The sequence below is a fragment of the Crocodylus siamensis genome, chromosome 1 (assembly GCF_052110815.1).
Source record: "Crocodylus siamensis isolate JL-2025a chromosome 1, ASM5211081v1, whole genome shotgun sequence".
Lineage (NCBI taxonomy): Eukaryota > Metazoa > Chordata > Crocodylia > Crocodylidae > Crocodylus > Crocodylus siamensis.
In genome coordinates this window covers 276,866,214-276,891,630 of record NC_143395.1, presented here as the reverse complement: position 1 = coordinate 276,891,630, position 25,417 = coordinate 276,866,214, and the positions used below count along the sequence as shown (strand labels likewise).

The window sequence follows — 25,417 nt, the reverse complement described above, 5'->3', positions numbered from 1 at the left end:
AGCACAAAGCAAGGGTATTTAGATCACTGCTTTAATGCAACCCTTTTAAATCACTACCCCATGCACTCACCAAATTAAACCTTTGTGGGCCAGATCCATGTTTTTCACAGGCTCTATCTGGCCCATGGGACAGACTGCCCACCCCTGCCATGGGACCTAATTTTATTTAAATAGGTTGAATTTTGGCTCTAACATGAATCATCTTAAATCCCAAGGAATCTACATGTCGTACCACACAGATGAGTCATTCAGATCAAGAGCTCTCTCCATTCAATGACTTGCACAACAAACACCTCTGAAGAGTACTTGGAAATAAGCCCAAGGACTGCAAGTTGTTTTCCTCCTTTTAGATTACACAAAGAGTATTTTCTGTTAAAATATCCACACAATTAGCCCTGCTTTATTGATTAGTATATGATACCTAGTGGGAAAAGGGAAAGAAAAGCAAAACGAAGCCCACACAAAAAAGCACGTAATCTCAGAGTAAGGGGCAAAAAAACATTTTTTGCATACTGCTAGTAAGAGGGCAAAGAAAAAACATTCAGATGCTGTTTCATTCAGATGCTATTTTCAAATAGCAGACAAGTGAATTTTTTGCGTGGAATTTATGAGATACTTTCTGCGCTAAATTCTTCATTTCTATCATCCAAGCTGATATTTCCTTAAACAGGCAGGAAAATAGCATAGGACAAGACCAGCCTACCAGGACATCAGATCCAGTCCCGAGATTTGCTGGTAATCATATTTCCCAAAGGGTCCACAAATATATCCTTTCTAGCCTTTCCTGCACGCACAAAGCACCCTATGAAAAAAAGCCTATGGTGTCATCAGTAAAGTGACAAGGAGACAAAATGTGGTCTGATGCTCCCAGGTAGAAGACCATGCCCCACAATACAGAGAAAGTTAATAAAAGTCCATGGTCAGTCTTACCCAAGAGAAAAATTCCTTCCTGATGGTAGATCCAACAAGTGGTTTGACTTTGAGCACAAGCATGCCCATTGGCTTGGGACGTCAGAGTGGCTTTTCTTGCCCCATTCAGATGGACTCCAGTTACCTACCTGCTAACATTATGCCTTTGGGAACCAGCTGATATATTACTTCCTGATACTTCTAGAGAAAACTGAATGGCTTGACAAAGGCTTGTGTTAAGGGCTTGACAAACCCTTAACACAAAAATATGCTTAAATGTCAGTTATCAATGGCATGTAATTATACAAGACCCAATGTCGAGTGCATTACTGCTCTCTGCATCTGTAGTGACATTAACAGCAATGGTAACAAACCAAATCAGTATTCTTACTCCCTAAACTAGACCTGAATCTGGATATTTGGAAAGGACTGCTCTTTGGCAAGTATTCAGTGATGAAAGACAGAAAGCCTTTGGAACAAAGCCAAAGTATACAATCTTTTTATACATCTCAAGCCATGGACAACAGAAACCTAACTTTTAAAATTCCTATAGGCTGGCATCTCTCTACAGGATAATGAGAGACAAGCAGAAAGCAAAAGATGTGCCTTCTGGGACAGTGACTAAAAATATTTCACATCTGTTAAGACTGAGAGAGTATGAAAATTGAACAGTGGCTGCTTTGTTTACACAGTGTTTGAGGATGATTGCTACACAGTAGTGGCTGTTTCATGAAGATCACTCTGAACGTAGTACATTGTATAACAGCTGTGCTCCACCTTTCTGGGCAGCAGGCCAGATGAGTGATATGCGGTCGAGTCTGAGGGCTAGATCCAGTGCAAAGGATTGGTCCATGAGCCTGATCCAGTGCAGGACTGGCGTGCAGGCATGATCCCACATGTGGCCACAGCCAGTCCACAACTGGATTGAGTTTTGGCCCCACACACCCTTTATCAGGCTAAGGACCCTATCACTAGCTCCATATGCATAAGATCAGGCCTGCCACCCCAGGACCCATGCTGAGCATGACAGATTAGGCCTCAGCCCTGTGCACTCCAGATCAGACCTGCTTCTGGTGTGCATAGCCTCACGTACACCAGATCAAGCCTATCAGACTTGCCCTGTGTGCCAACCTGATCTAACCCATAGAATTTAGAAATTTGGCAGCAGGGAACCAGTGGCAGCATTAATTGCCGCCATTCTGCATTGCCACATTTCTGGATCTATGGGGCCAGATGACACTGCTACAGGCCAGAGGTTGAGAACCACTGTTGTATAGCAATGATCTTGAATCGTATCTGCTCCAACTTTTAAACAGACGATTTATTAAAATAGTGATTTTTGTTCATAATTGCAGTCTATCTTGCATTCTGAGTCTTCCCTCAGCTAGCAGTTAGTTACATAAGCAGTTTACTTTTGGTTGCCCTAACCTGACTGTGCACGTACACATTAACTTTTCAAATATGAGGGAAAAAAATCAAAGGCTACCATAACGTTCTACTGCTAATAACTCTGTTCTAGCAAAAAGCTCCTGCTTTAAACCCATTTCAAAAGAGAATCAGGGCCAAGGTCACTCTTTGCTACAGTTGCCTAGCCTCATATTCAGAGCAACTAAATCAAAGTGGGTTTTTGGTCAATGTTACATACATACATTTTAACAGGGTTAGATTCCAGCCCATTTTTTAACTAATTTGGAGCAGGAGCCAATATATTTATGGAGTCCAGCTTTAGAAGGAGATAGCAGATTCTTATCCAGCTCAACAGGGAGAAAATGGTCTGTGTCAAAGTCAGAACAACAGCTCGGCCTGTAGGCAGACAAGGTTCTTTGGGTAAACGTGATATCTTTTATTAGACCAATTAAATAGCTGGAAAATTTCTTCTTTGCAAGCTTTCGAGCACAAATACCTTTCTTCAGGGATAGGGAGAGTCTGCTTTCAGTGCTCTTCTGAGTGGTATAGAAGCCAATATGCAAAATACAGGTCTGTGAAAATGCAAATGTGTGGCAGTAAAGATCAGAGAGGATGGGAGACAATAGGTGCAAGACAAGTAGGTTGGGAAGGGGCCCAGGGGGAGAAGAGAGGAATGTTGACCTGGTGCTAGAAAGTGGCTGATAAAATGTAGAGGTTACCTGGAGTTATTGGATGGCAGGCAAGTTATAATATGCCGTAAACCCAATGTCTATATTCAGTCCATGATTTTTTTGTATCCAGTAGATCTATGAAGTGAAGTTCATAGGCTCACCTGCTAAAGGTACTTTTAAAATTCCTTTTGAGGATTAGAACTGAGAAATTGGAGAGACAGTAGTTGGATATTTTTGTCTTTGATAGATTTTCGGTGTGCAGTCATTTTGGTACACAGTTGTTTTGGTTTCTCCTTTGTATTTTCCATCAGGGCATTCAGTGCACTGGATAAGATATATTGCATTTCTGGAGATGCACGTGTAAGATCCAGGAACGGTGATGGCTCTGTCTGTTGTGGGGTGTAGTTATTGTGGGAGTGATGGAGATGTATTGGCAGGTTTTACATTTCTTGTCCCAGCATGGTTTGGATCCATTTGGTGTGGTTTGGGTCATAGGGAGTTTGCTGCTGGTGAGAAGGTTGGTGAGGTTTGGTGCTCATTTAAAGGCTAGGATGAGTGGTTCTAGAAATATCTTTTTTCAAGATCTTCTAGTATTGCAATTGTTTGAGGAGTTTCTACATAGGTTCCAGGGAAGGATGCTATGTCATAACTAATGGTTTGTGATTTGTGGGGATTTTCTTTTTGTAGTGCAGCAATGGTATCTGGGTGGCTTTTTCAAAAGTGTGATCTATCTCTGGAGATTTCCTTTTGGAGTGAAAGGCCTTTTGGGATTTGAGAGGTGACAATCGTAAGTGTTCTCCTCAACGCAAATTCAGTGGTATTGGAGGGCTTGGCTATGTATTACAGCTTTCTTGGTGTATTTAGGGTGATTGCTGATTTTATGTAGATATGCATGTTGGTTCATATGTTTCTTGTATATGGTGGTTTGTATTTTACCATTCTGGATTTTGATCATAGTGTCTAAAAAGGAAATGTTAGTGCTGGTATATCCAAGAGATAGTCTGATGGAGGGCTGGTGCTTATTGAATTTGTGGTGGAAATCAATCAGAGATTGCAGGTTTTCAGTTGAAATGATGATGTCATCTATACATCTTAGATATAGCATGGGTTCGATGGTGCAGTTCTTGAGGAATTCTTTTTCCAGGTGGCCCATAAAAAGTTTGCCATATTGTGTGGCCATTTTGGTCCCATGGTCTGGAGGAAGTGTTGGGTATTGAAAGTGAAGTTGCTGTGTGTGAGAATAAAGTGTATAAGTTCAGTAATATCTTTAGGTCTGTATTCTGAATTGTAATCTTGCTCTTGTAAATATGTAAGGCAGGCTTGGATGCCATCCTGGTGTGGGATGTTGATGTATAAACTGGTAACAACCATAGTGGCTAAGAGGGTGTTGCTGGGAAGGTGGTCTATGTTTTTAAGTTTTTGTAGAAAGTCTATTGTGTGACAAAACTCACTGTTTGGGTGACAAGAGGTTTTAGGATGGATTCGATGAAACTTGATTATTTCCTCAGTTAGGGTTCCATGGTTGGATATAATAGGTCTACTTGGGTTCCCCTTTGTGTAGATTTTAGGAATCTCTGCCTATATGACCTTGGATGAAGCACCAGGAGTCTTAGAAAGGCACAATAAAGAAATTAATTTAAAAAAGGCTAAAGAGACAAGACACAAAGCCTTTTTTCTTAATCTCCTTTGGAGACAGACCATACTTTTGGTCACAATTTTGTGAAACAGAGCTTACATATATTAGAATGATCCAGTAGTTTAATGCTGGGCAGGGAAGTGGGGCCCAAGCCCCAGGCATCAGGACAGAGCCAGGGGGTGCTTCACCCTCTGCCACAATTCATTTCCCTGTTCTGACCCCCTCCTCCCCACTGCACCCTTAGGGCAGTAGCTCTGGCAGTAGAGAGGGCTGAGTAGCGCTAGAAGCTCATGATGTAGGAACAGCAGCTGGAGGCTCACTGCTGCCAAAAACGCCATTTAAACACTGTTTCTCAACACATACTGGTAGCAAAACAAAGGAGATGACATCCCCCCTGCAGCAGCAAAATTCCAGCTGATGCACCTGCACTGTGCGCCACCACTGCCCAAGGCACAGCCTTGGCTACCTATGCCTCTGAAATAAGCTTTTATTCAGATTCGGCATGCCCAGACTCCTCTTCAGTTGGACATTTGTTGAAACATATCTTTTTTGTTTTTGCTGCAAAGTGTGTTTATGCTACATACCATAAAATACATGCGCCATAAAAGACATCTATGCTTATGCATGCAAACCATCAGAAAGCTTCTCATTCCTTGCTCAATCTTTGCAGAAATGTTTTCTCCAGCTGAGACTTCCCCAGTGCTATGTCAAAGTCATTTTTTATCCCTATAAAAAATAATATAGCTGGACATTTTTTCCAAAAGATGTGCTGGAGCTCAAACAAATGATGGGCTCAGTGCAGAGATTACTGAATGAAAAGGTGTATAGTTTCGGGGAGAGGTGGGGTTCTCTCCTTTGTATAAATAGGACTGGATTGGGTAGTGGAGTGAGATGCCATATTTTAGTTGTTCTCAGAATAACCCTGAGACACATGTGTTTAGTGCAAATCCCTTATCCTTTTCCCTGTTTCTGCACACTGAGCAACTGGGTACATGAATAGCAACAAATCAAGGGAGGCCACTGATTGAAACAGCAGCAGTGTCGCAGGTGAGTGATGTGAACTGGCAGAGCAGCAAAGAGAAGCTTACACAGTGCCTGCCTTCATTATGCTCCAACCAAGATTATGAAGTCTTTGGCTTTTATGAATACAGAATTCACTCTTTTTTTTAAAGAAGCTGATTCGCACAAAGATTTCCTTCACCTTTGGTTTGTTTCCAAGATCTTGAGTTTCTACAAACAGTACAAAGTTTAAAGAGAAATGTCTTTTCCAAAAATAAAATAGACAAGAAAGTTGTGTGGGAAATAAACTCTATTTGAAATGACTATATTACCCATTACTACAGAATATATATATTTTTTTAAAAAAATCACAATAGGGAACAACTAGATTATTAACAAAATGCTATTTTCAGGGGGAAAAAACAAAGACATCATAAACTGTTAGCAAAACAAATGGTTTGGTTGTATTTTCAAGCTGTCATCTCAGAGTTTGTTCATATATTTATTTCTTTAAATATGAAGCTGTGTAATTTGATAGGCGACCATATTTGGCTACAGCAACATTACCAGTCCCATTGGTGTTGAGAGGCTTGCACTGGCTATGTTAAAAATGGGCTGTCCTGTCCTGTGGAAATGTCCTCTGGGAGTTGGACCAAGTTCACAAACCTTGTACAGATAGATGACAATTTATAGCGCGCTGTGCCAGGTGACGTCTCTGGACTCCATAGAGAATCATCCAAAGAAAGACAGGCACCAGCATTCACTTACAGTTTTCACTTGGGAAGGAAGGTTGTGTATAGACAAAATGAGAGGTGTGTGTGCACAACACTTTAAAGTGGGCTAAATGCTTTTGCGCTGCTTTAATGGTGTCAGTGTTTGCACACCTTGGAGGCATATTGCGCATTAATTCCAGCCACTGTAGGAAATTCAGTGCTGTAATGAGCCGTAAATGACTTGGGGCACAGCAAACTAAAACTCTTTGCTTCACTTCCTACAGACGTGGAGTGAAGCACCAGGCTCCGTGTAGCTCCACAGCTCTGCAGGAAGCCCTGCAGGCAGCCTGACAGCAGCCCAAGAAAGCAGGCTCCACTGAAGAAAAGTGGTGAGCCTGATCTCCCCACCCCCTCTGAGCCTGCCTGAGCTGCGCGGGGACCTGGTGCTTCTCTCCATGGCTGCAGTGCCCCCAGGGACTGCCTGACTTGGGTGCTACCTCTGGGGGGGGACTGCTGGCATGGAGGGAAGCACCAGTCCCTGTCCCCTCCTCCTCCCCCCCTCACCCACCCTCATAGCTCCCAGGGACAGCTCCGGCTAGTCCTCCCCTTCCTGCCGGAGAGGCAGGTAAGTCAGCGGGGTGCACAACACAGGGGTTTAATCAGCCCTAAATTGAAGTGGTGTTTTTTAAAACCCACCACTTCAGTTTAGGGCCCCCATTTTGCCTACACACGCCCAAAAGCAATAGCTTCTGACAGGTTTTCACAAGGGCATTCCCAGTGAAAGCAATGCACTAAAATAGTGCCTTCATTTGATGTCCATGCAGTGCTTTTTCTTGAGCCAGCACCATCTACCTGTTGGGATATGTTAGCAATTTACACAAAGGAGGCTGCTGGGGAACACATGGGGAGTGGGGAATCAGACAGGAAGGGGAAGCTTGCCTGTCCCTGTTGATGCTGTCCTCTGCTAAGCCCAGCCCCCTTGCACAGCCCAGGTGAAGCGGGACAGGGGTGACTCTAGAGCTCCCCTTGACCCTGCATCAGCCAGGAGCAGTAGCAGAAGTGGGAAGGGGAGAAGGAATGTGCCTCTGACCACAAAAGGGAAGTGACGGAGTGCCAAGAAGATCGGAGGGAGGAGGGGTTACCAGATTCAGGGTCCTAAAAAGATCCCCAGTTGTTGCTCCCATGTTCTAGTCCAGAAAGTAGGTGTGTGAGGGGGATGTGACTGTATGATGATATACTGAGCTAACTGGATAATGATGTGTATTCTACATGGCCTGTTAGGGGCGCTGTGGAAATAATTCACAAATCTTCTGAAGGGATAGATTTGATCTCAGGAGAATAACTATTTCCAACAACACCCCGATGATTAAATTCTATACATGGAAAGTTTATATTTTGTTACAAGTTTCCATGTATAGAATCTAATTATTGAGGGTCATCTTTGATTCCACTCTCCCACTGCAGAGGGCAGAAGTATAGGAAGGTCAAGCAACTTGCCCCTGCTAATGCCTGTCCCCTGACAACTACCTGACTTCTCCCACAGCCTTGAGCTCCACCTCACTCTTCTGCCTCTGCTCTCCCTCCTGCCCCTCCCTCCATTATCTGTTCCCCCACCACACAGCATCTCTGCTCCCTCTCCCCCTGCCTCTCTGTTCCCCTCTCTGCTCCCCCATCCCCCTCCCCACCTAGCCTCTGCACCCCACTCCCCCCCACTCACCCTTGCTTTGCGCTGGAAGGCTCTATCCCCATGCTATTACCACAATCTGCAGTATGCAAAGAGCCTGCTGGCATGGAGCAAGGGTGGCAGGGAAGAGAGGGGCAGGCAAGGGATCAGAGGCTCTGTGGGAGGGGGAGATGGGGAGAAGAGGCTAGAGGAGGGAGATAGAAGGATGCAGAGGGTGGGGAAGAAGGGAGGGCAGGCAGGAACTGCCACTACTGCCCTGACCCCAGGTACAGGCTAAAGCCTAAGCCACAGCAGCCACCTGCCCTGCCACTGTCCTTGTACATGATTCCAAAATGAGGGGCTTTTCCCCCCCCATGTTAAACAGGGGGGAACCTCATTTTAGTAATGAATAAATATGGTAATCAACAAAAGTAAAAGTTTGGAGAATAAGCGAATTTCTAGTAAAACTGCAAATCATCAGCATTTTTTTAAAGCCTACTTCCTGAAAATCTCTCATTTAAAATAAGACACAGCTATGTTATTTAAGGAAGAACAGCTTGTTTATAGGACAGTTGTGGTAATAGGTTGAAAATCACTTATATAACAGAAGTTAGCATCAATTATAAATATTGAGCAACTGCTTCCATTCTTCCTAGGAAGCATTTAAACATCTATGAGAAATATATATATATTTTTTAAATTTAAAATCCCTTATTAATTATTTCTTGTTTCCATTGATAACCAGATAAAGGCAAAGTTGGAAATTACACATTCTGGGCCAGATCCTCAGCTGATGTAAATTGTTTTATATTGTTTGATTTGAATATATCAATGGTTATAACCTCCTGCAAGGTTATAAACGGTTATAAACTCCTGCAAGAGCATTTCAGGCTGGAAGAGCTTCTTTACTGTCCGAGCCCCCAAGGTCTGGAATAGCCTGCCACCGGAAGTGGTTCAAGCACCTACTTTGAACACCTTCAAGAGAAACCTGGATGTTTTTCTTGCTGAGATCCTATTACCCCAGCTGACTTCCTGCCCCTGGGGCAGGGGGCTGGACTCAATGATCCTCCCAGGTCCCTTCTAGCCCTAATGTCTATGAAGTCTATGAATGTAAACTCTACCAGCTTACATTACCTAAGGATCCCTGCTTCTATTTAGATACAGAATGGCTCCATAAGGATAAGTAGGAGAGAGATCTACTGGAAGGAAATAAACATAGTCCTTTTTTGATACTGCTGAGGTGAAAGGCTCCTGAGAAGTGTCATAAATGCTAGTATCAGAACAAGGTAGCTTCTAAAGAATTGGAGGGTTGTAAGAGACTCCAAGAGGTCATTTAGTCGAACCCCCTGCACAGATGTAAGTTTGATCATCATATATATATGAAATATTCTTTACTTTATAAAGACTGTATTCATGTCAGTGAAAACTTTGCTTCTATAAGTACTAAATTAAATGCGCAGTAACCACTGTGCATTAATGAATGGGTAGATGTGGCCACTGGAAACATGTACTAGAATCTGTGATCTATATTGAAACCTGTTGCCTATGGGTGTAAAATACCATTTTTTCCTCAGACCTTGACATTTGGGTAAAAAAAAATGGAGCTGGAAACCCTTTCCAGTTCCGTTTAATCAAAATGAGTCATGGCTCCCCTATTCTTAGCCAAAAATATACCAAACTCAGGCCTTGAAGAAGCACTCCTCACACTAACCTAACAGCTCCTGGAAAGATAAAGCCAACAGCCTTCTGCCATCCCAATACCCATTGGATCTTCACTTGTTATAAACTCTAAGTTTAGAATATTTGATAGCCCTGGGGCCTTCTGACTTTTAGTCCTGCCATGTTTGCTCTAGTCCTTCAACTTTTAAACTACAAATTGGAAGAACAAAGGCACGGGACAGACATTTGGCAAAAACCAAAGAGAATATAAGCAGAGGTATATTGGGTCAGACTACAGATCCATTTATTTCAGTATCCTGTCATCCACCGGAATAGAGTATGGATACTAAAGGGAAAGAGTATTTATGTGGAGTCAATCCAGACCAATCTGCTCCCTGCTCTTCTTCCCTTACAGCATTCAAGGACTTAAGATGCCCTAATTTGAAGTCTGCATCCCTAACTGTAATGTTTATGTCTACTGATTGACTGGATAAGACTGGAGAAATTGTCTGCAATCAATCAGATGAGATTCAACAAGGTCAACTGCAAAGTCCTGTACTTGGGACAGATTAATTGCAGGCACAAATACAGACTAGAGAATGACTGGATGGGCTGCAACACTGCAGAAAAGGACCTGGGGGGTTACAGTGGATGATAAGTTGAATATGAGCAAACAACGTGCTCTTTGTTCCGAAAAAACCAACAGCATCTGGGGTTGTATTAACAAGAGTTTCACTTGCAAATTGAGGAAAGTGATCCACTCAATTCAGCAACAACCTCAGCTTCACCAGTTTCGGGCCCAACTTTTCAAAAGGATGTGGATAGATTGGAATGGATCCAGCTCAAAGCAACAAAAATTATTAGGGGCCTCAGAAGCAAGAGTTAAAGAACTAGGATTATTTAGTCTGGAGAAGAGAAGACTGAAAGGGTATTTGATAACAGTCTTCAAAGGAGATGGGTTTTTTCCCCTAGGTGACAGGGGACAAGACTAGGAGCAATGGCTTCAAGGTGCAGCAGGGGAAATTTAGGTTGGAGATTAGAAGGAACTTTTTGACTGTGAGGGTCGTCAAGCACTGGTAACAAGCTACCTAGAGAAGGTGTGGAATCTCCATCCTTGGAAGATTTCAAGAGCAAGCCGGAGAGACACTTGGCTAAGATGGTTTAGTCAGGATGGTCCTGCTTTAAGTAGGGGGCTAGATTAGATGACTTTTGAAGTCTTCTCCAGCTCTACTTTCCTATGATCCTATCATTCCTAATCTTGTATGAATTTGTCTGATCCTCTTTTGAGCATAGGTAAATGAATCAACCTCTACAACACCTTGTGGCAAAAAGAGTTTCACAAGATAATTACACCCTAGGTAAAAAAGAGCTTACAAATCCCCCAGCTGTCACCAACATCCAACAAGTAGAAAGCACAGGGGACAAACACCCAATCTGAATGGGCATCTCTGCCTGTCTGCCATTTTACAGTGAGATTTTAATGAACTCCCAAGAGCTTGAAACCCTTGCATACTTTTGCTGAACATGAAACATAAGAGAGATGGGTAGGCTGATGTAACTGGACTACTTTTAAGGCAGAAGGCGTATGTGTATCAACACACACATCTCCCTAGAAAATCAGCCATTTGTATATTTCAAATCTGTAAAACAACATCATTAGACAGTAGCATAACTGGGGTGGGAGGGAATGGGTTCAAACATAGCTGCTGCTGCTAAAGCAACAGCTGGCTATCCTGCCACCATTGGTGCAACAGGAGCCACACTACTTCATGCACTGAGGCTGCCCAGGGCACAGAGCTTCCCTGTTACACCTCTGCAAGTAAGATTTACCACCAAGATATGAAGGTGCCATTTCTATGGTATCATCTAATGTGCCACAGAAAAATGTCTTGATGGGCATCAACATATAAGAGTATGAAGGGAAGTATTGTTATATCAACAGCTAGTGGTTTGGGACCTTTAGTAAACAGTAAGTGATGTCTTTGTTTTCACCATGGCTTGTTCAGGGTAAAGCAACCATGCATTCCTCCTGTTTAAAATCAGCCTATAGACAGTCATAGAGTTACCGATATAAAATAAATGTTTCAAGTGGTTTAGGAAGTAGAAGTCTATGCACTGCATAAAGACACGAACGGCCCAGACATTTTCTGATACACAGCCGACACAGCTGGGCAAGGCTGGCAGGACCTGGAAAAGAGGAGAGAAAAAATAAACAAAAATAATCAGCGATACAAATTGAAACCAAGAAGCTGAATACAGGCAGGCCCTATAAATCAAAACATGCACCATCTCTTGCACACATCTTGCATAACTCCATAATAATTGAACAGACTTTGTACTTGTGTTGTGGTTCTACATTTTGGAAGCTGTGAGTGCTAAAAAGATGTTTATAGTTGCACAATGTTTTCCTGTCTCTTTCCTTGAGAAAAACCTTAGAATCAGGAAGGCATGTGCACATATAAGATCTGCAACTTATTTTATCACATGCCTGGGTACCTCCAATAATAAAATTCCTAGTAGATAAAAAACAATAAAAAAGTAGTAGATACTCAGATACTATGGTATGTGGGAGACTCACTAGAAGGGTCAGTTTTTGCATGTACAATACATGCAACTGTACATTCAAACAGAAATGTGTGCGCCAAAATACCCATGTCAACACATAATACCATTTTTTGCGCATATTCATGTGTATCTCCTTGGTGACTGTGTCATAAAAGTCTCCCTCAGTTCATCAAGCCCCAGATATAGAGCAATGGTTCTTTATTTTAAATTGTGACAGCTCATGCTCTTGGTTACGGAAGACTATGGTTCAACAATTAAGGGTTAGTTGAGATGATAGCTGTTACAAATATTTTGAAAGAACTCTTTAGACAGATAAGCATAAAAGTCTGATCCCAAATCTTCACAGCTGCATCAGGGAAGTTTCATTAAAGATAAATTTAAGGGCCAAAATAGGCTGGAAAAGTCCCATTAAAATACATGAATTGAAAACAAACAGGGAAAATAGCCTATAGAGATAGAACTTGAGTTGAAGAGGGACATCATTCCTTCAACCAAATACAAAAGTAAGGGAAAATAAGCTAAATATCCTATTTCAAATTAACATTTCACAAACAGCTGTAAAGGAAAATGCATTAAAAGAAAAAGAAAATATACAAATAAATAAGCCAGAAAAAAACTAAGGAGAAAGAAAAATCTTCAGAGGAAGTTTTTGTGGTCCTTGTATTTATATGGTCTGTAATTCTCCTTTTTTGTAGTCTCACTAGGAAAAAATTCAGGTGGAGAAATAGATATAATGAAGCGTTTGAAAGCAAGAGAGATGGAACATTTGAACTGTCGACAGGTCATGTGGAATGTATTCATCTCTGAAAAGTGAAGAGTCAACAAGAATAAATTACTGCCATATGATCCATCTGACTATAAAATGAACAGGCTGAACCAATGGAAAGGGAAATCACAAGAACTTTTTGGGAAAAACTAATAGCAAAGAAAGATTTCTGTACACTGACCTAAACTGTGATACAGTTAATGGAAAAAAATAAATCAAGAAGTAGGTTTGTGCCTATAAGACTTGTTTGTACAACCCCTTAAAGTGTAGTAGTGACCATTCTTGATATAAGTGCTAACAAACTCAGCTATTGCAACAACAGTATAAAAGGTGGGGGACAGAACCATTTATGTAAAATTATCATAAAACAGGCATCATCACTTCACAGTGGGTAAGGGGTTTGAAAATGAAAAGCACTAAATGGAATATTAAAGACAAAATGACACTGCATGTGTAACATGTACCCATGTAGAGACAGCTGAAACAAAATCTATTCATTAGTCCAGTGATTCTCAACCAAGGTAACTGTGAGATCCTTTGAAGGGTGCTGTATTAATGCACACAACATTAACATTGCTTGGCGTGCAAATATTTACACAATATGGTCTCCCACAACATTCTCACAGGCAAGCTATGGAAGTATGGGTTGGATATCACTGTAAGGTGGATAGAAAACTAGCTGGAGCATCAGGATCAGAGGATACTAATCAATGGCTCAAAGTCTGGTTGGCAGCCAGTATCAAGTAGAGTGCCCCAGCGGTCAGTCTTAGGGCTGTTTTTTTCCTCAATATCTTCATTAGTGACCTGGAAGATGGCATACAGAGCATCTTCAGCAAGTCTGCAGATGACACCAAGCTGGGGGAGTAGTAGATATGTTGGAGGGTAGGTCTAAGATTCAGAGTGATATATTGGAGGCTTGGTCCAAAAGAAATCTTATGAGGTTCAACAAGGACAAGTGGAAAGTCCTGCACTTAAGATGAAATAATCTCATGCACTGGTCACAGACTTGGGACTGACTGGCTATGCAAGAGTTCTGCAAAAATGAGTCTGGGGGTTACAGTGGACAAAAGCAAAATATGAGCCAACAGTGTGCCCTTGTTGTAAAGACAGCTAGTGGCATACTGGGCTGCACTGGTAGGAGTGTTGCCAGCAGGTCAAGTGAAGTGACTATTTCCCTCTTCAGCACTTGTGAGGTCACATCTGCAGTAGGCCTTTGCAAAGTGGCTAGTATTCACTTCAGATTGGGCCAATTCAGGGGATAGTGATTCGATTCGGTGATTCGAATCACTGTCCCAAATTGATTTGGCCGAATCTGATTTGAACATTCAGCTGCTGCTGAATCAGCCACACCTCTGAATTGCACAGGCCCCATCCCCACCTGCTCTCAATGGCTGCCCCATGTGCCCCAGCTCCTGGCTCTTTGGAAAAAAAAAAATTAAAGGCCCCACTCATCAGCTGCTGCCAGGTGGGGGGGCAATCCCCACTGCCCCCTGCTACATGGGGGGGTTCTGCCACAAGCCCCCTGATCCCCACCCACTCTCCCAGCTCCACCATGGCTGCCCCATTCTCCCATCTCCCAGCCCTTGAAAAAAATAAAAAAGCCCTGACTCAACAGATCCAGCCTGGTGGGAGGTGGTCTCCACTGCCCCCCATTACCCCACAATGCATTGGGGGCTCTACCACGAGCCTCCAGAAGCCTCAAGACTGCTGCAGGAGCCAGTGAGTGTGGGTTTTTTTGTTTTATATTTTTAAAGGACCGGGAGCTGGGCTGGGTGCGGCAGCCACGGTGATGGGGGTAGAGAACTGGGAGAGCTCATGGGCTTGGGGGGTATTCAGGGAGGCTGTGGGAGCAGGCAGGGAATGGGGCCTGGCAGGGGATCCCCATGGTCCCCTCCCCCCGGCCCACCCCCTACTTATCAGCATGGGGTCCGGGTCCAGCTCCCTGCTGCAACCAGTGGGGACTGCCTAAATCACCAAAGCTCTTTGAATCTTTTCTGAATTGATTCAGAGAGCTTCAAATCAATTCAGACCTGAATTCTCAAAAGCCCCCATGGCTCACCAAAAGCATCCGAGAATGTCTTCTAGCTAAAAGGGAGGTGTACACCCAATGGAAGGGAGGGACCATCACCAGGGAGGACTATACTTGCTCAGGGATGTGGGGGGCTGTCAGGAAGGCCAAGGCAAAGCTGGAACTGGGATTATCTTCCCAGATCAAGGACAACAAGAAGTCTTTTTTTAAATACATAGGGGGCAAAAAGAAGGTACTGGGTAACATGGGGCCCCTCCAAGACATGCTAGGAAATTTGGTCATCACACCAGACGACAAAGCTAACCTATTTAATGACTTCTTTGCCTTCATTTTCCTGAGCAGGGACCGGATCAGCCCCCACACTGGGCCCTCCTCAGGCCCAAGGGGAGGCACACCTAGGCCAAGGTTCAGTGAGGATCTAGTCAGGGAACTTCTGGAAGAACTGGTTGTATTTAAATCAGCTGGTCCAGACAATCTTCACCCCAGAGTGCTGAGGGAATTAGCTGAGGTCATTGCGGGACCCCTGGCATGGCTTTACGAGCACTTGTGGTGCTCTGGTGTGGTGCCAGGACTGGAAGAGGGTCAACGTAGTTCCCATCTTCAAAAAAGGGAGGAAGGAGGACCCGGGAAACTATAGGCCAGTTAGTCTTACCTCGTTCCTCGGTAAGATTTTTGAGAGAATTTTTCTGGCACATGTCCACGAGGCGCCAGCAGGGGAGATTATGGTTAGGGGCAACCAACATGGGTTCATTAGAGGCAGGTCCTGTCAGACCAATCTGGTGACGTTTTATGACCAGGCCACCAAATCCTTAGATGCAGGGGTAGCAGTGGACATAGTCTTTCTGGACTTTCAGGAGGCCTTCGACCCCTCTCTCACCCTGTCACGGGGTGGCCCTGCGAGCGGCCGTGAGCTCGCTAGCACCTCCTTGCCGTGCCAATTAGGGTGATTTGGCACCCTCTACTCGCCTGCCACGTCTTTGCTGTTGAGGTTCAGAATGGGAGGCTGCCTACTTCCACCTAATGACACCTTGCTGGTATCACCTCCGTTCCGAAGTGGGGTACTCTCACCCCAGCCTTATGGGCCAATGCGTGCCTCCAAACCTCCCCTTTAGCACGCCCCAAGCCTCACAGCTGTCCCGGGGGACGTTGTCTGGTCCCCTGCCCCTCGGGTGCTCTCCCTCTGGCACCCTGAGCTCGTCTGGGTCTCCCTAGCCCCTCTCGGGGTCTCTGCCCGCGCTCTCCGCACTTGCGGCCCCTCTCGGGGTCTCTGCCTCTCTGGGGCCTGTACCGCGCTCTCCGCGCCGCGCCCTCTCTGGGGCCTACTCGCCCTCTCTGGGGCCTGTACCGCGCTCTCCGCACCGCGCCCTCTCTGGGGCCTACTCGCCCTCTCTGGGGCCTGTACTGCGCTCTCCGCGCCGCGCCCTCTCTGGGGCCTACTCGCCCTCTCTGGGGCCTGTACCGCGCTCTCTGCGCCCTCTCTGGGGCCTACTCGCCCTCTCTGGGGCCTGTACCGCGCTCTCCAAGCCTCACCCTCTCTGGGGCCTGTACCGCCCTCTCTGGGGCCTGTACCGCCCTCTCTGCGCTGCGCGTTTCCTGCGCTTGGGGCTCAGGTGGCCGTAGCCGTGCCTGGCCCCCTTGACCCTTTCCTGGGTCGTTTGCCCCACTGGGCAAAGTGCCGCCCTTACAGGCTGGGGTCCAAACCCCGTACACCGCGCCACTCCGGCACAAACAGTTGTGCCCCGCAGGCACTGTGCCCCTACTGGGCACCCGGAGCCCCCAAGCTGCTGGGGAGCCCCACTGAGGCCTCCTCACTCCCCTACAGCCTCACCCGGTCCTCCGGTTAACCATAACTCAAGCCAAGCCTGAACGGCTGTAACAAAACCAACAAAGAGCCTACCCGCTCGTAATGTAAACTCCAAGCCCCTCTCGTCAGGGTGTTCTCGTCCCTAGCATCATCGCAGCCGGTCAGTAAGGTAAGGCTGCAACCTCCAACTCTGGCCGCTCAACTCAGCCACAGAACTCCTGCTCCTGCGGCATCCAAAAGGGTACTGCTAGCTAGGCTTTGGCCTAGCTGTTTATAAGGGCCTGGCCCTGCCCCCTCCTGGCCACATGACCTGCCTGGTTGCCCTAGCAACCCCCATCTGTGTTGCTCCGGGGCACTTCAGCAGCCCTATTCCTCCTGCTAGTAGCAGGCACCCTGGTGCCCTGCTACACACCCCATTCTCATTAAAAAACTGAGGGACTGTGGTGTCAACACCTACACAGTCAAATGGGTCGCCAACTGGCTGGAGGGCCGCACCCAGAGAGTGGTGGTGGATGGGTCATTTTCAACCTGGAGGGATGTGGGCAGTGGGGTTCCCCAGGGCTCGTTCTCAGGCCCGCACTGTTCAACATCTTCATCAGTGACTTGGACGAGGGGGTAAAAAGCACCCCAAATTTGCTGACGACACTAAGATGTGGGGGGATGTGGGCATGCTAGAAGGGAGGAATAGGCTGCGATCAGACCTAGACAGGTTACAGGGGTGGGCGGATGAGAATAGGATGGGATTCAACACAGACAAGAGCAAGGTGATGCACCTAGGGAGGAAGAACCAGTAGTATACCTACAGGCTGGGGAACTCCCTTCTCATCAGTGCAGAGGCAGAAAAGGATCTTGGTGTCATCATTGATGCCAAGATGAACATGGGCCAGCAGTGTGGGGATGCAGTCAGGAAGGCCAACCATACCTTCTCATGCATCCACAGATGCATCTCAAGCAGGTCCAAGGAGGTGATACTCCCCCTCTATGCGGCACTGGTCAGGTTGCAGCTGGAGTTCTGCGTCCAGTTCTGGGCACCGCACTTCAAGAGGGATGTGGACAACATGGAGAGGGTCCAGAGGAGGGCCACTCGCATGATCAGGGGGCAGCAGGGCAGGCCCTACGAGGAGAGGCTATGGGACCTGAACCTGTTCAGCCTCCACAAGAGAAGACTGAGGTGGTATCTAGTGGCCTGTTACAAACTAGTCAGAGGGGACCAGCAGGCATTGGGGGAGTCCATGTTCCCCCAAGCACCACCAGGAGTGACCAGGAATAACGGTCACAAGTTCGCAGAGGGTAAATTCAGATTAGACATCAGGAGGTACTACTTCACTGTCAGGATGACTAGGAGCTGGAACCAACTTCCAAGCAAAGTGGTGCTGGCTCCTACCTTGGGGGTCTTTAAGAAAAGGCTAGACAATCACCTTGCTGATGTCGTTTGACCCCAGCACACTTTCCTGTCATGGCAGGGGGTTGGACTTGATGATCTGCTCAGGTCCCTTCCAACCCTACTAAGTATGAAAATATGAATTGGTCCCCCAATTTGATTCAGATTTGGAGATTTTGCCACCAAATTGGGCTGAACCTCCTCCAAATTGAATCAGCACCTGAAGTTTTGCACAGCTCTAATCTGGAGTACTCTGTTCAGTTTTGGCCCCACCCTACCCACTACAGAAAGGATGTAGACAAGTTGAAGAGAGTCCAGCAGAGGACAATGAAAATGGTGAGAGGGCTGGGAACATGACTTCTGAGGAGAGACTGAAGGAACTCGGCTTTCTTAGTCTAGAGAAGAGAAGACTGAGAGGAGATTTAATAGCAATTTTCAACTACCTGAAGGGGGTTTCGAAAGAGGATGGAGCTAGACTGTTCTCAGTGATGGTGGATGACAGAACAAGGAACAATTGTCTTAAGTCACAGCAAGGGAAGTTTAGATTATATATTATAAAGGATTTGCTTAGTAAGGGGGTATTGAAACACTGGAAAAAGTTACCCAGAAAGGTTGTAGACTCTTCATCTTTGGAGGTTTTTAAGACATGGGTAGACAAAGCCTTGGCTGGGATGATCTAGTTGGGTAAGGTCCTGCTTTGAGCAGGAGGTTGGACTAGAAGACTTCCTGAGGTCCCTTCCAACCCTAATTTTCTATTATTCTATGAATCACAAGCTGAATCCAAAAAATTGAAATGTGAACCTATAATGTCAAAAACAGTTTAACCTTTTATGGTCTCTCTTTGCAAGAGAAGAATTGCTCTACTATTTTTCTAGCGTCATAAAGTGAGTTAAAGCTAAGAGCTGGCATTTTTAGAGGAGTGCCTTGAAAACCACTGTTCTAGTCCCACTTTAATTAGTCAAGATAGGACATAAGTGATCTTTAAGTAATAGACAGGCCTTGTACTAGTTATCTGCAGGAAAAGAATTTCAGACAATAAGGTCAAAGTGGAGGTAGTAATACATTTATCAACCAATAGACAAAGGGCCAGATTCACCTACAGAATTATGCTGGCATGAGCCAGAGTAGATCTTTGCACAGGGGTTCATTATCCGGCACTCGACCAAGGAAATGGTTGAAGCAGTGAGGAACAGTCACTGGGCTTTACCATCTACCCAGTTTCACTGGACTGAAGAGGGCCAGAGTCTCAGAAATAGATAGTACTGACTAGGCACAGAGCATAGAAAGGAAGTGATAGGTTTAACACATCTCCTCTGCAGTTATCCTTTTGGTGAAATGACTATCATGTGCAGGCAGCCTAGATAAAGTGGAGAGGTATATTTTATCCAACCCTGCAAGAACACTGGTGAGAGATACATACACAGAGAAAAGTACAAAGTTCAGTCAAAGAAAAAAAGGGGGCCTCTGAGCAGATTACAAAATAAGGTATTTGGGACAGTAGACCATGTAAGAGCTGACTCAACATATCTGTAAAAATTACAAGAAAGGCAGAGCAGAGCATGAGAAGTAGATAAGAATGAAATAAAACCACTTCGTAAGTATGCAAAAAACCTGGGGTCATTGATATACTCAAGCCAGGAGGCTGCTCCAACACACTAGTTAAAGCATGTCAGAGCAGACTTGATTAACTGAGTCTGCTGGAGCGTGGCAATTGCCATGCTCCAACTAGCCTCTGCGTCTTGTGTAACAGTGCCCCCACACTACAAAATGGTGACGAGGGCACTTTAAAGCTCGTCTGATGAGTTTTAGATAAAGTGCCCCCACCTCCATTTTGAAGCACAGGGATGCTGATACATAAGATGCTCCGGGAACTCTGAGAGCTGCTCTAATTAAAGTGCCTCCTCCCTGTCCTCCACTCCCAAAGCACATGTAAAAATGCCCTGAGATAATAAGCAAAGCCTCCCTTCTCCCCTCCCATTCTGAAAACAGCTTGAGGCTGGCAGGCAGTACAGACATAAGTTACAGAAGGCATTCTGTTTTGAAACGTCTTCATCAGAACTGTCATACAATGAGGGTTCAGATTTTCACTGGATCAGCCATTTTTGAAGCAGTCTGCAGATGTGCACTTGTGTTTGGTTATGGCTATAAACTGCTTTCTGTGGCCAGATCGGGTGAAAATTGTCACTTCTGTAGCTCACCAAGACACTCTCATAGACCCAGAGGGACAGCCTTCCATCTTCAGATCCCTCTGTGAAAAAATAAAGTTTATTTCCTACCTATGGGGACTTTTTATCATCTTGTACCATCTACACTTTTACAAGAGCCTGATGAAGGGATTTTGTTCCCAAAAGCTTGCAGAAAAGGACAATTTTCTTATGATTTCCCAGTTGGTCTAATAAATAGTATCATTTTGGAATCAAGAATTCTAGTTTTTTGTATGTCTTTTTGTCTCAGATCAACACAGCTACCAAGTACACCCCTAAATATATGTTTGGCACTTTTATAGTCTTTTTTCACTTCTTTCAAAACACTTTCTGAGGTGAACAGACTACTTTTATAAGGAATGTGCAACAGCTACAGAGCTATGTTATGCTGTACAGCTGTGTGAATTTTGACCAGTCACTCCCATCAGTGCCAGAACCAGGAATAGAACTGTGACTTCCAGACTCATTCTTGTGCCCTATCCACTAGCACTGGAAAGGATCAAGAAAGGAGGGAGCAGCACACTGAAAAATAAAGCTAACAAGAAAAAGTACTTATGAAAAGGAAATAAATATTATTCAATTTTTATTTTTTTTAAAAAGGAATTACCTTCCCGCAGCAAAAGTGCCTGTTCCACTTTGCTATTGGGGGCTGCAAGTTCAAGGGCACATTTGAGTTCAGCATTCCTGCACTTCAAGCTAGCACCATAATCCGTTAACAAGTTAACAACGTCTGCACTGGATTTCCTAGCTGCAGCATGAAGTGGGGTGTCCAATCCTTTACCCAAGTCAACATTGGCTCCTTTAAAGAACACACATACACACACAGAGACATGAACAGGCCACAGTTACCATTCACTTTGTTTTTCATCATTTAACTTAAATGCATCTGAGGATATGCAAGAGTCTTCCATTACCACAATTATCTTGTGATAACTGTAGTGCTTAGTCTCCACAAAAACCAGACTGCTATATTAATAATCTTCAAAACACTTGTGAGCAAAATCAGAGCAAGATAAAAAAAATTTAAAAAGGTGAGCAATTGCTGCATCTTTTGACTACCAATTTTAAAACAATTTTTAAAATCTATTGTAGTGGTCATCAGATTAATTTAATTACTTTACAAGAACTGTGAGTAAAGCATTTATCTGGGGCTAATAGAGAGACACAGATTAGGCCATATTCTTTGCTTGTGTAAACTAGCATTGATACATAGGTGACAAACATATATCATTGAGAAGCTGTCCTGTCGTGTAGGGCTCTTTATAGGGATTACTCTAATGAGCATCTTCTCTTTGGATAACTGATCTTCCCTCTGTATTTAGTGAGCAGTGGATGAAGTGAATGCTTTGCCTGGCTCTTGATTTTCTGACACTCTAAGGGAACTGATTCAGACCACACGGTAAAGCATATGCCAAATTATTTGCCACTCTTATACGTCATAGAATGAGAGAATCCCATTTTTTGTTCCAATTTCAAAAGATGCATTATATTTTCAATATATTAGGAATGTACTCTTTGTCCCAAGTGGACAAACAATATTTAAGTGGCTCAAGCATGGACAGTTCTTGCCCTACCCACAATTTACCTAATTCTAGAAGCTTCTTGACACAGTCTATCCTTTGATACGTGCAGGCCATGTAGAGTGGTGTTCCATGCTGAGAATCGTCTTGGTCAATATCAACATCATTAGCCAAGAGAATTTCCATACACTCTCTGTGACCTGGAAAACAGAGAAGAAGCCGTCTCCTCTTACTACTTTCCAGTAGGACACCTGACAAACACAAACTGCATATATAATATTAGATTAGAATATACAGAATAATGTGGAATAAACAAAAATATTTATCCCTGGGGAGCAGACTGTCAGGAGCAGATTATTTTTCAATAAGTATTTAGGGATAAAAAATAAATTCAAGTCCACTTAGTATAAGCTGCACCCAAAATCCTGAATTTACCTCTCTTTACTGCTTCATGAATGGGTGAAGCAAGATGATTCCCTAGCTGTGCCTTGGCTCCAAATTCAAGCAGCATGTTGACACAAGCCGCACTGCCACTGCAGCAGGCATTAAATAGAGGAGTGATCCCATCAACAGTGACTGCATTGACCTGAAACAGCAAGACAGGTATACAGCAATCTCTTTTAAAAGGGCTGCACTTCATTGCATGCCATGCACATACTGACATTAAATGCATCATATGGATACATGGATTTTGTTTAATTTCAGAACCTTATAATTCACAGCATTCAGTTACACACCATAGGAGACGCCATCATCTTTCAAGTGCTGTCTTTTTCTATGAAGGACAGAACTACAGGACTCTGACAGTAACTACTATAAAAGTTCCTGCTGCGATCTGCTGAGAAAATTGATTTTTTTTCTAGGAAGCTTTTAGAATGTTAGGTTTCCAGCAGCCTCAAATTGAAAAGTAAAATTTCTGAACAAAATCTTATTTTCTGACTTTATGAGAGAAAGGGGGAGAGCCAGAGAGAAACATTAGAAAAATATTAACAACAAAAAAGGTGAAAGTGCAAAAGTGTGTGGCCTTCTGAAGGCTGAGCATGAAATACTTGTCAGAACAAAAACACTGGTATCACCAGAGATTGAAAGCCCCTTCCCTGCAACACCCTTCGTGGGGCTGCACATGTAGGATTAGCTGTCCATCTTCTACATTGCAGAGTGCCCCGTTGATGACCCAGTGTGACACAAACTGATTTACACTTTGGTGCAAGGTGAAGTGTCCAAATTCAAGAGGGGGAGGGAGAGGGAATAGCTGATGTTTTCTCTGAAAAAAATTCATTTAATCAAAAAAGGAAAAGACGTGCCTTTCTAGCTAGAAAATTATTTCAACAGAAAAAATTCAGCTAGTCCTAATCCCGCCATTGAAATGGAGTTTAAAAGGGTTTAGGTGAATATTTTCCCTTGCCTACTTTAAAGTAAGGCCAAGGCAATAAGACTGTCCTAATTCTGCACAAGAACAGCTGGAACCTCCAGTTCTCACGGGGTAGAGCTCCACAGCTGAGGTTCTGTACCCAGCCTGCAGGTGAAGGATCCCAGGCTCCTGGAACCCAATCTCAGCATATGGGGGTGATGCCAGACCCCCAGACCCAATCCTGGCACTCAGAACAGGGCGGGGGTGATGCCAGCCCTGGGGCCCGATCCGGGTGCAGACCAGCTCTGCACTACTCATTTGGCCTTCAAGGCCAAACGCACCGCTATTCAGTAGCATCCACTTCTGCCACAGTCAAAGAGCTGAACAAAAGACAGACTGGGCTAGATGAACCATTAGTGTGACCCTCTATGGCACTTCGTTTGTTCTTATGTTCCTACTCCAGAGCTACGTTATGCTGCAGAGCTGCACTTTACTAATTCTGTGACTAATGAAAATGATTGTGAAAGTATTATCTAATCTAAGTGACTTCTAATTTGAGAGCAGAACTAAACTGAGAGCAAAACAGGACACAAAGGATAGGAACACTTTTGGAAGAGCAAGAGGATTTTGCAGGAAAAAATTAGTACCAGGTCAAGGCTTAAGGGTTGTACAGCAAAATTTCATCCCGCCCGGGAAAAAACAAGGCATTAGAAATGTGTTGACTAACACATTGAAATTAGCAAGATACTAAACACTGTCTTACCCTTAACTAAAGAGATGTTTAAAGTACAGCCATGTATATAAACATATGAGCTGTCTGTGGGTCACATTTTTAAGGGTCACATTTTTAAGATTGCTTGTCCTTGTTTACAAGATGGTGAATCATGTTTTATGCCATGTTCATTGAAGCTTCCTCCCCTCCTTAACATAATGTCGTCCCTCCTATTATAGCCACAGCCCTGCCATTTGAGCTTCTGAACACCAGAAATGAGTTCTGCAGCTGGGCAAAGTTCTGTAAGAAGCACATTAGCCTTCATTTTACCAGTGGTCAGATGCCCCTTTCAGATGAGAAACTCCCATAGGACTTTGGAACTCAAGGGGCACTGAGAGACATGCAGGCCCCTACTCTAACTCATGGTGCTTTACATAAAGCACCATGAGTTAGAGCACTCCCCGCCCCCAACCCAACAGATCTTCACATGTTGGGTTGGGGAAGGGGGTGGAAATCAAGCCTGCCTGCAGGAGCCCAAGGAGCTTGCCTGCAGCTGAGGAGCTGCCCCGGCCCCTTTCCCCTCCCAGCTCCATGGCACTTCTCAGAAAAGGAGGAGGGAGCAAGCTGCTGGCTGAGGTTTGCCTGGCCTGAGCTGGAGAGGTGGGGGAGGGGGTGGGGAGCTCCAATCCACCTCCCCTCCCAGCTCAGGCCAAGGAAACCCCAGCTGGCAGCTTACTCCCCCTCCCTTTCTGCAGACAGCTCCAAATGCCCCACAAATTAACTTTTGTTCCCTATGGTGCGCTAAAGTGGAGAGCCTTCACCTGATCCCTCATTTGATGAGGGTTAATTTGTCATGCGACCGGCCACTTTAAAAGCATTCTTCAGCCATGCACATGTGTCACAGCATGTCTGCAGAGTGCTTTCAGGGGGCTGACTGAGCATCAAACATAACTTCTGTCTGCGCCCAAGATGATAGCTGTCCCTTCCGACAAGTTACCTGCTCCCTTCAAGACAGGGTTCCTGTTCCTTTGGGGCCCCCTATCCATCCTTGACCTCCCTTTTCCTGGTAAGCCTAAAATCCCCCATCCTATACAGCTTTTAAAACAGTAGGTGGAAGATGGTAAGAAAATGGTTGTAAACACTTGGATTTGATTGATTTTATAAGGGGCAGCCAATCAGACTTGAAGTGAAAGTAAAAAGACTGATAAAGAAGAACAGCTTCTTTCATTCTTTTCTCCCCTGGGTACTGACTTACTTGATAATAGAGAAAGGAACATTAGGAAGTCTAATTTCAGAGTAATGACTTAGTAAGAAAGACAATTAAACAACAAAAGCACTGAAGAAAAGCAACAGAATGGGGCACTCTTTATCCAAGAGGCTACATGTCTATTAACTTTAAGTATAGGGAGAAGGAAAAAAAGGAGTGCC

At 44.5% G+C, this 25,417-nt stretch overlaps 1 protein-coding gene across 5 annotated transcripts in view; it reads right to left on the bottom strand.

Annotated features, from left to right (window-relative positions):
- Positions 1-6,916: 6,916 nt before the first annotated feature.
- ASB11 (ankyrin repeat and SOCS box containing 11) overlaps positions 6,917-25,417 on the bottom strand; it is a 31,248-nt gene continuing 12,747 nt past the window's right edge. For all 5 annotated transcript variants that reach the window (XM_090063281.1, XM_090063287.1, XM_090063302.1 and 2 more), the window contains 4 exons: positions 22,362-22,512; positions 21,992-22,126; positions 21,014-21,205; positions 6,917-11,844 (listed from right to left, as the gene is read on the bottom strand). In XM_090063281.1, the coding sequence (XP_089919407.1) occupies positions 11,720-11,844; positions 21,014-21,205; positions 21,992-22,126; positions 22,362-22,512 (603 nt within the window). In that variant the 3' untranslated portion in view covers positions 6,917-11,719. The remainder of the gene's footprint in view (positions 11,845-21,013; positions 21,206-21,991; positions 22,127-22,361; positions 22,513-25,417) is intronic.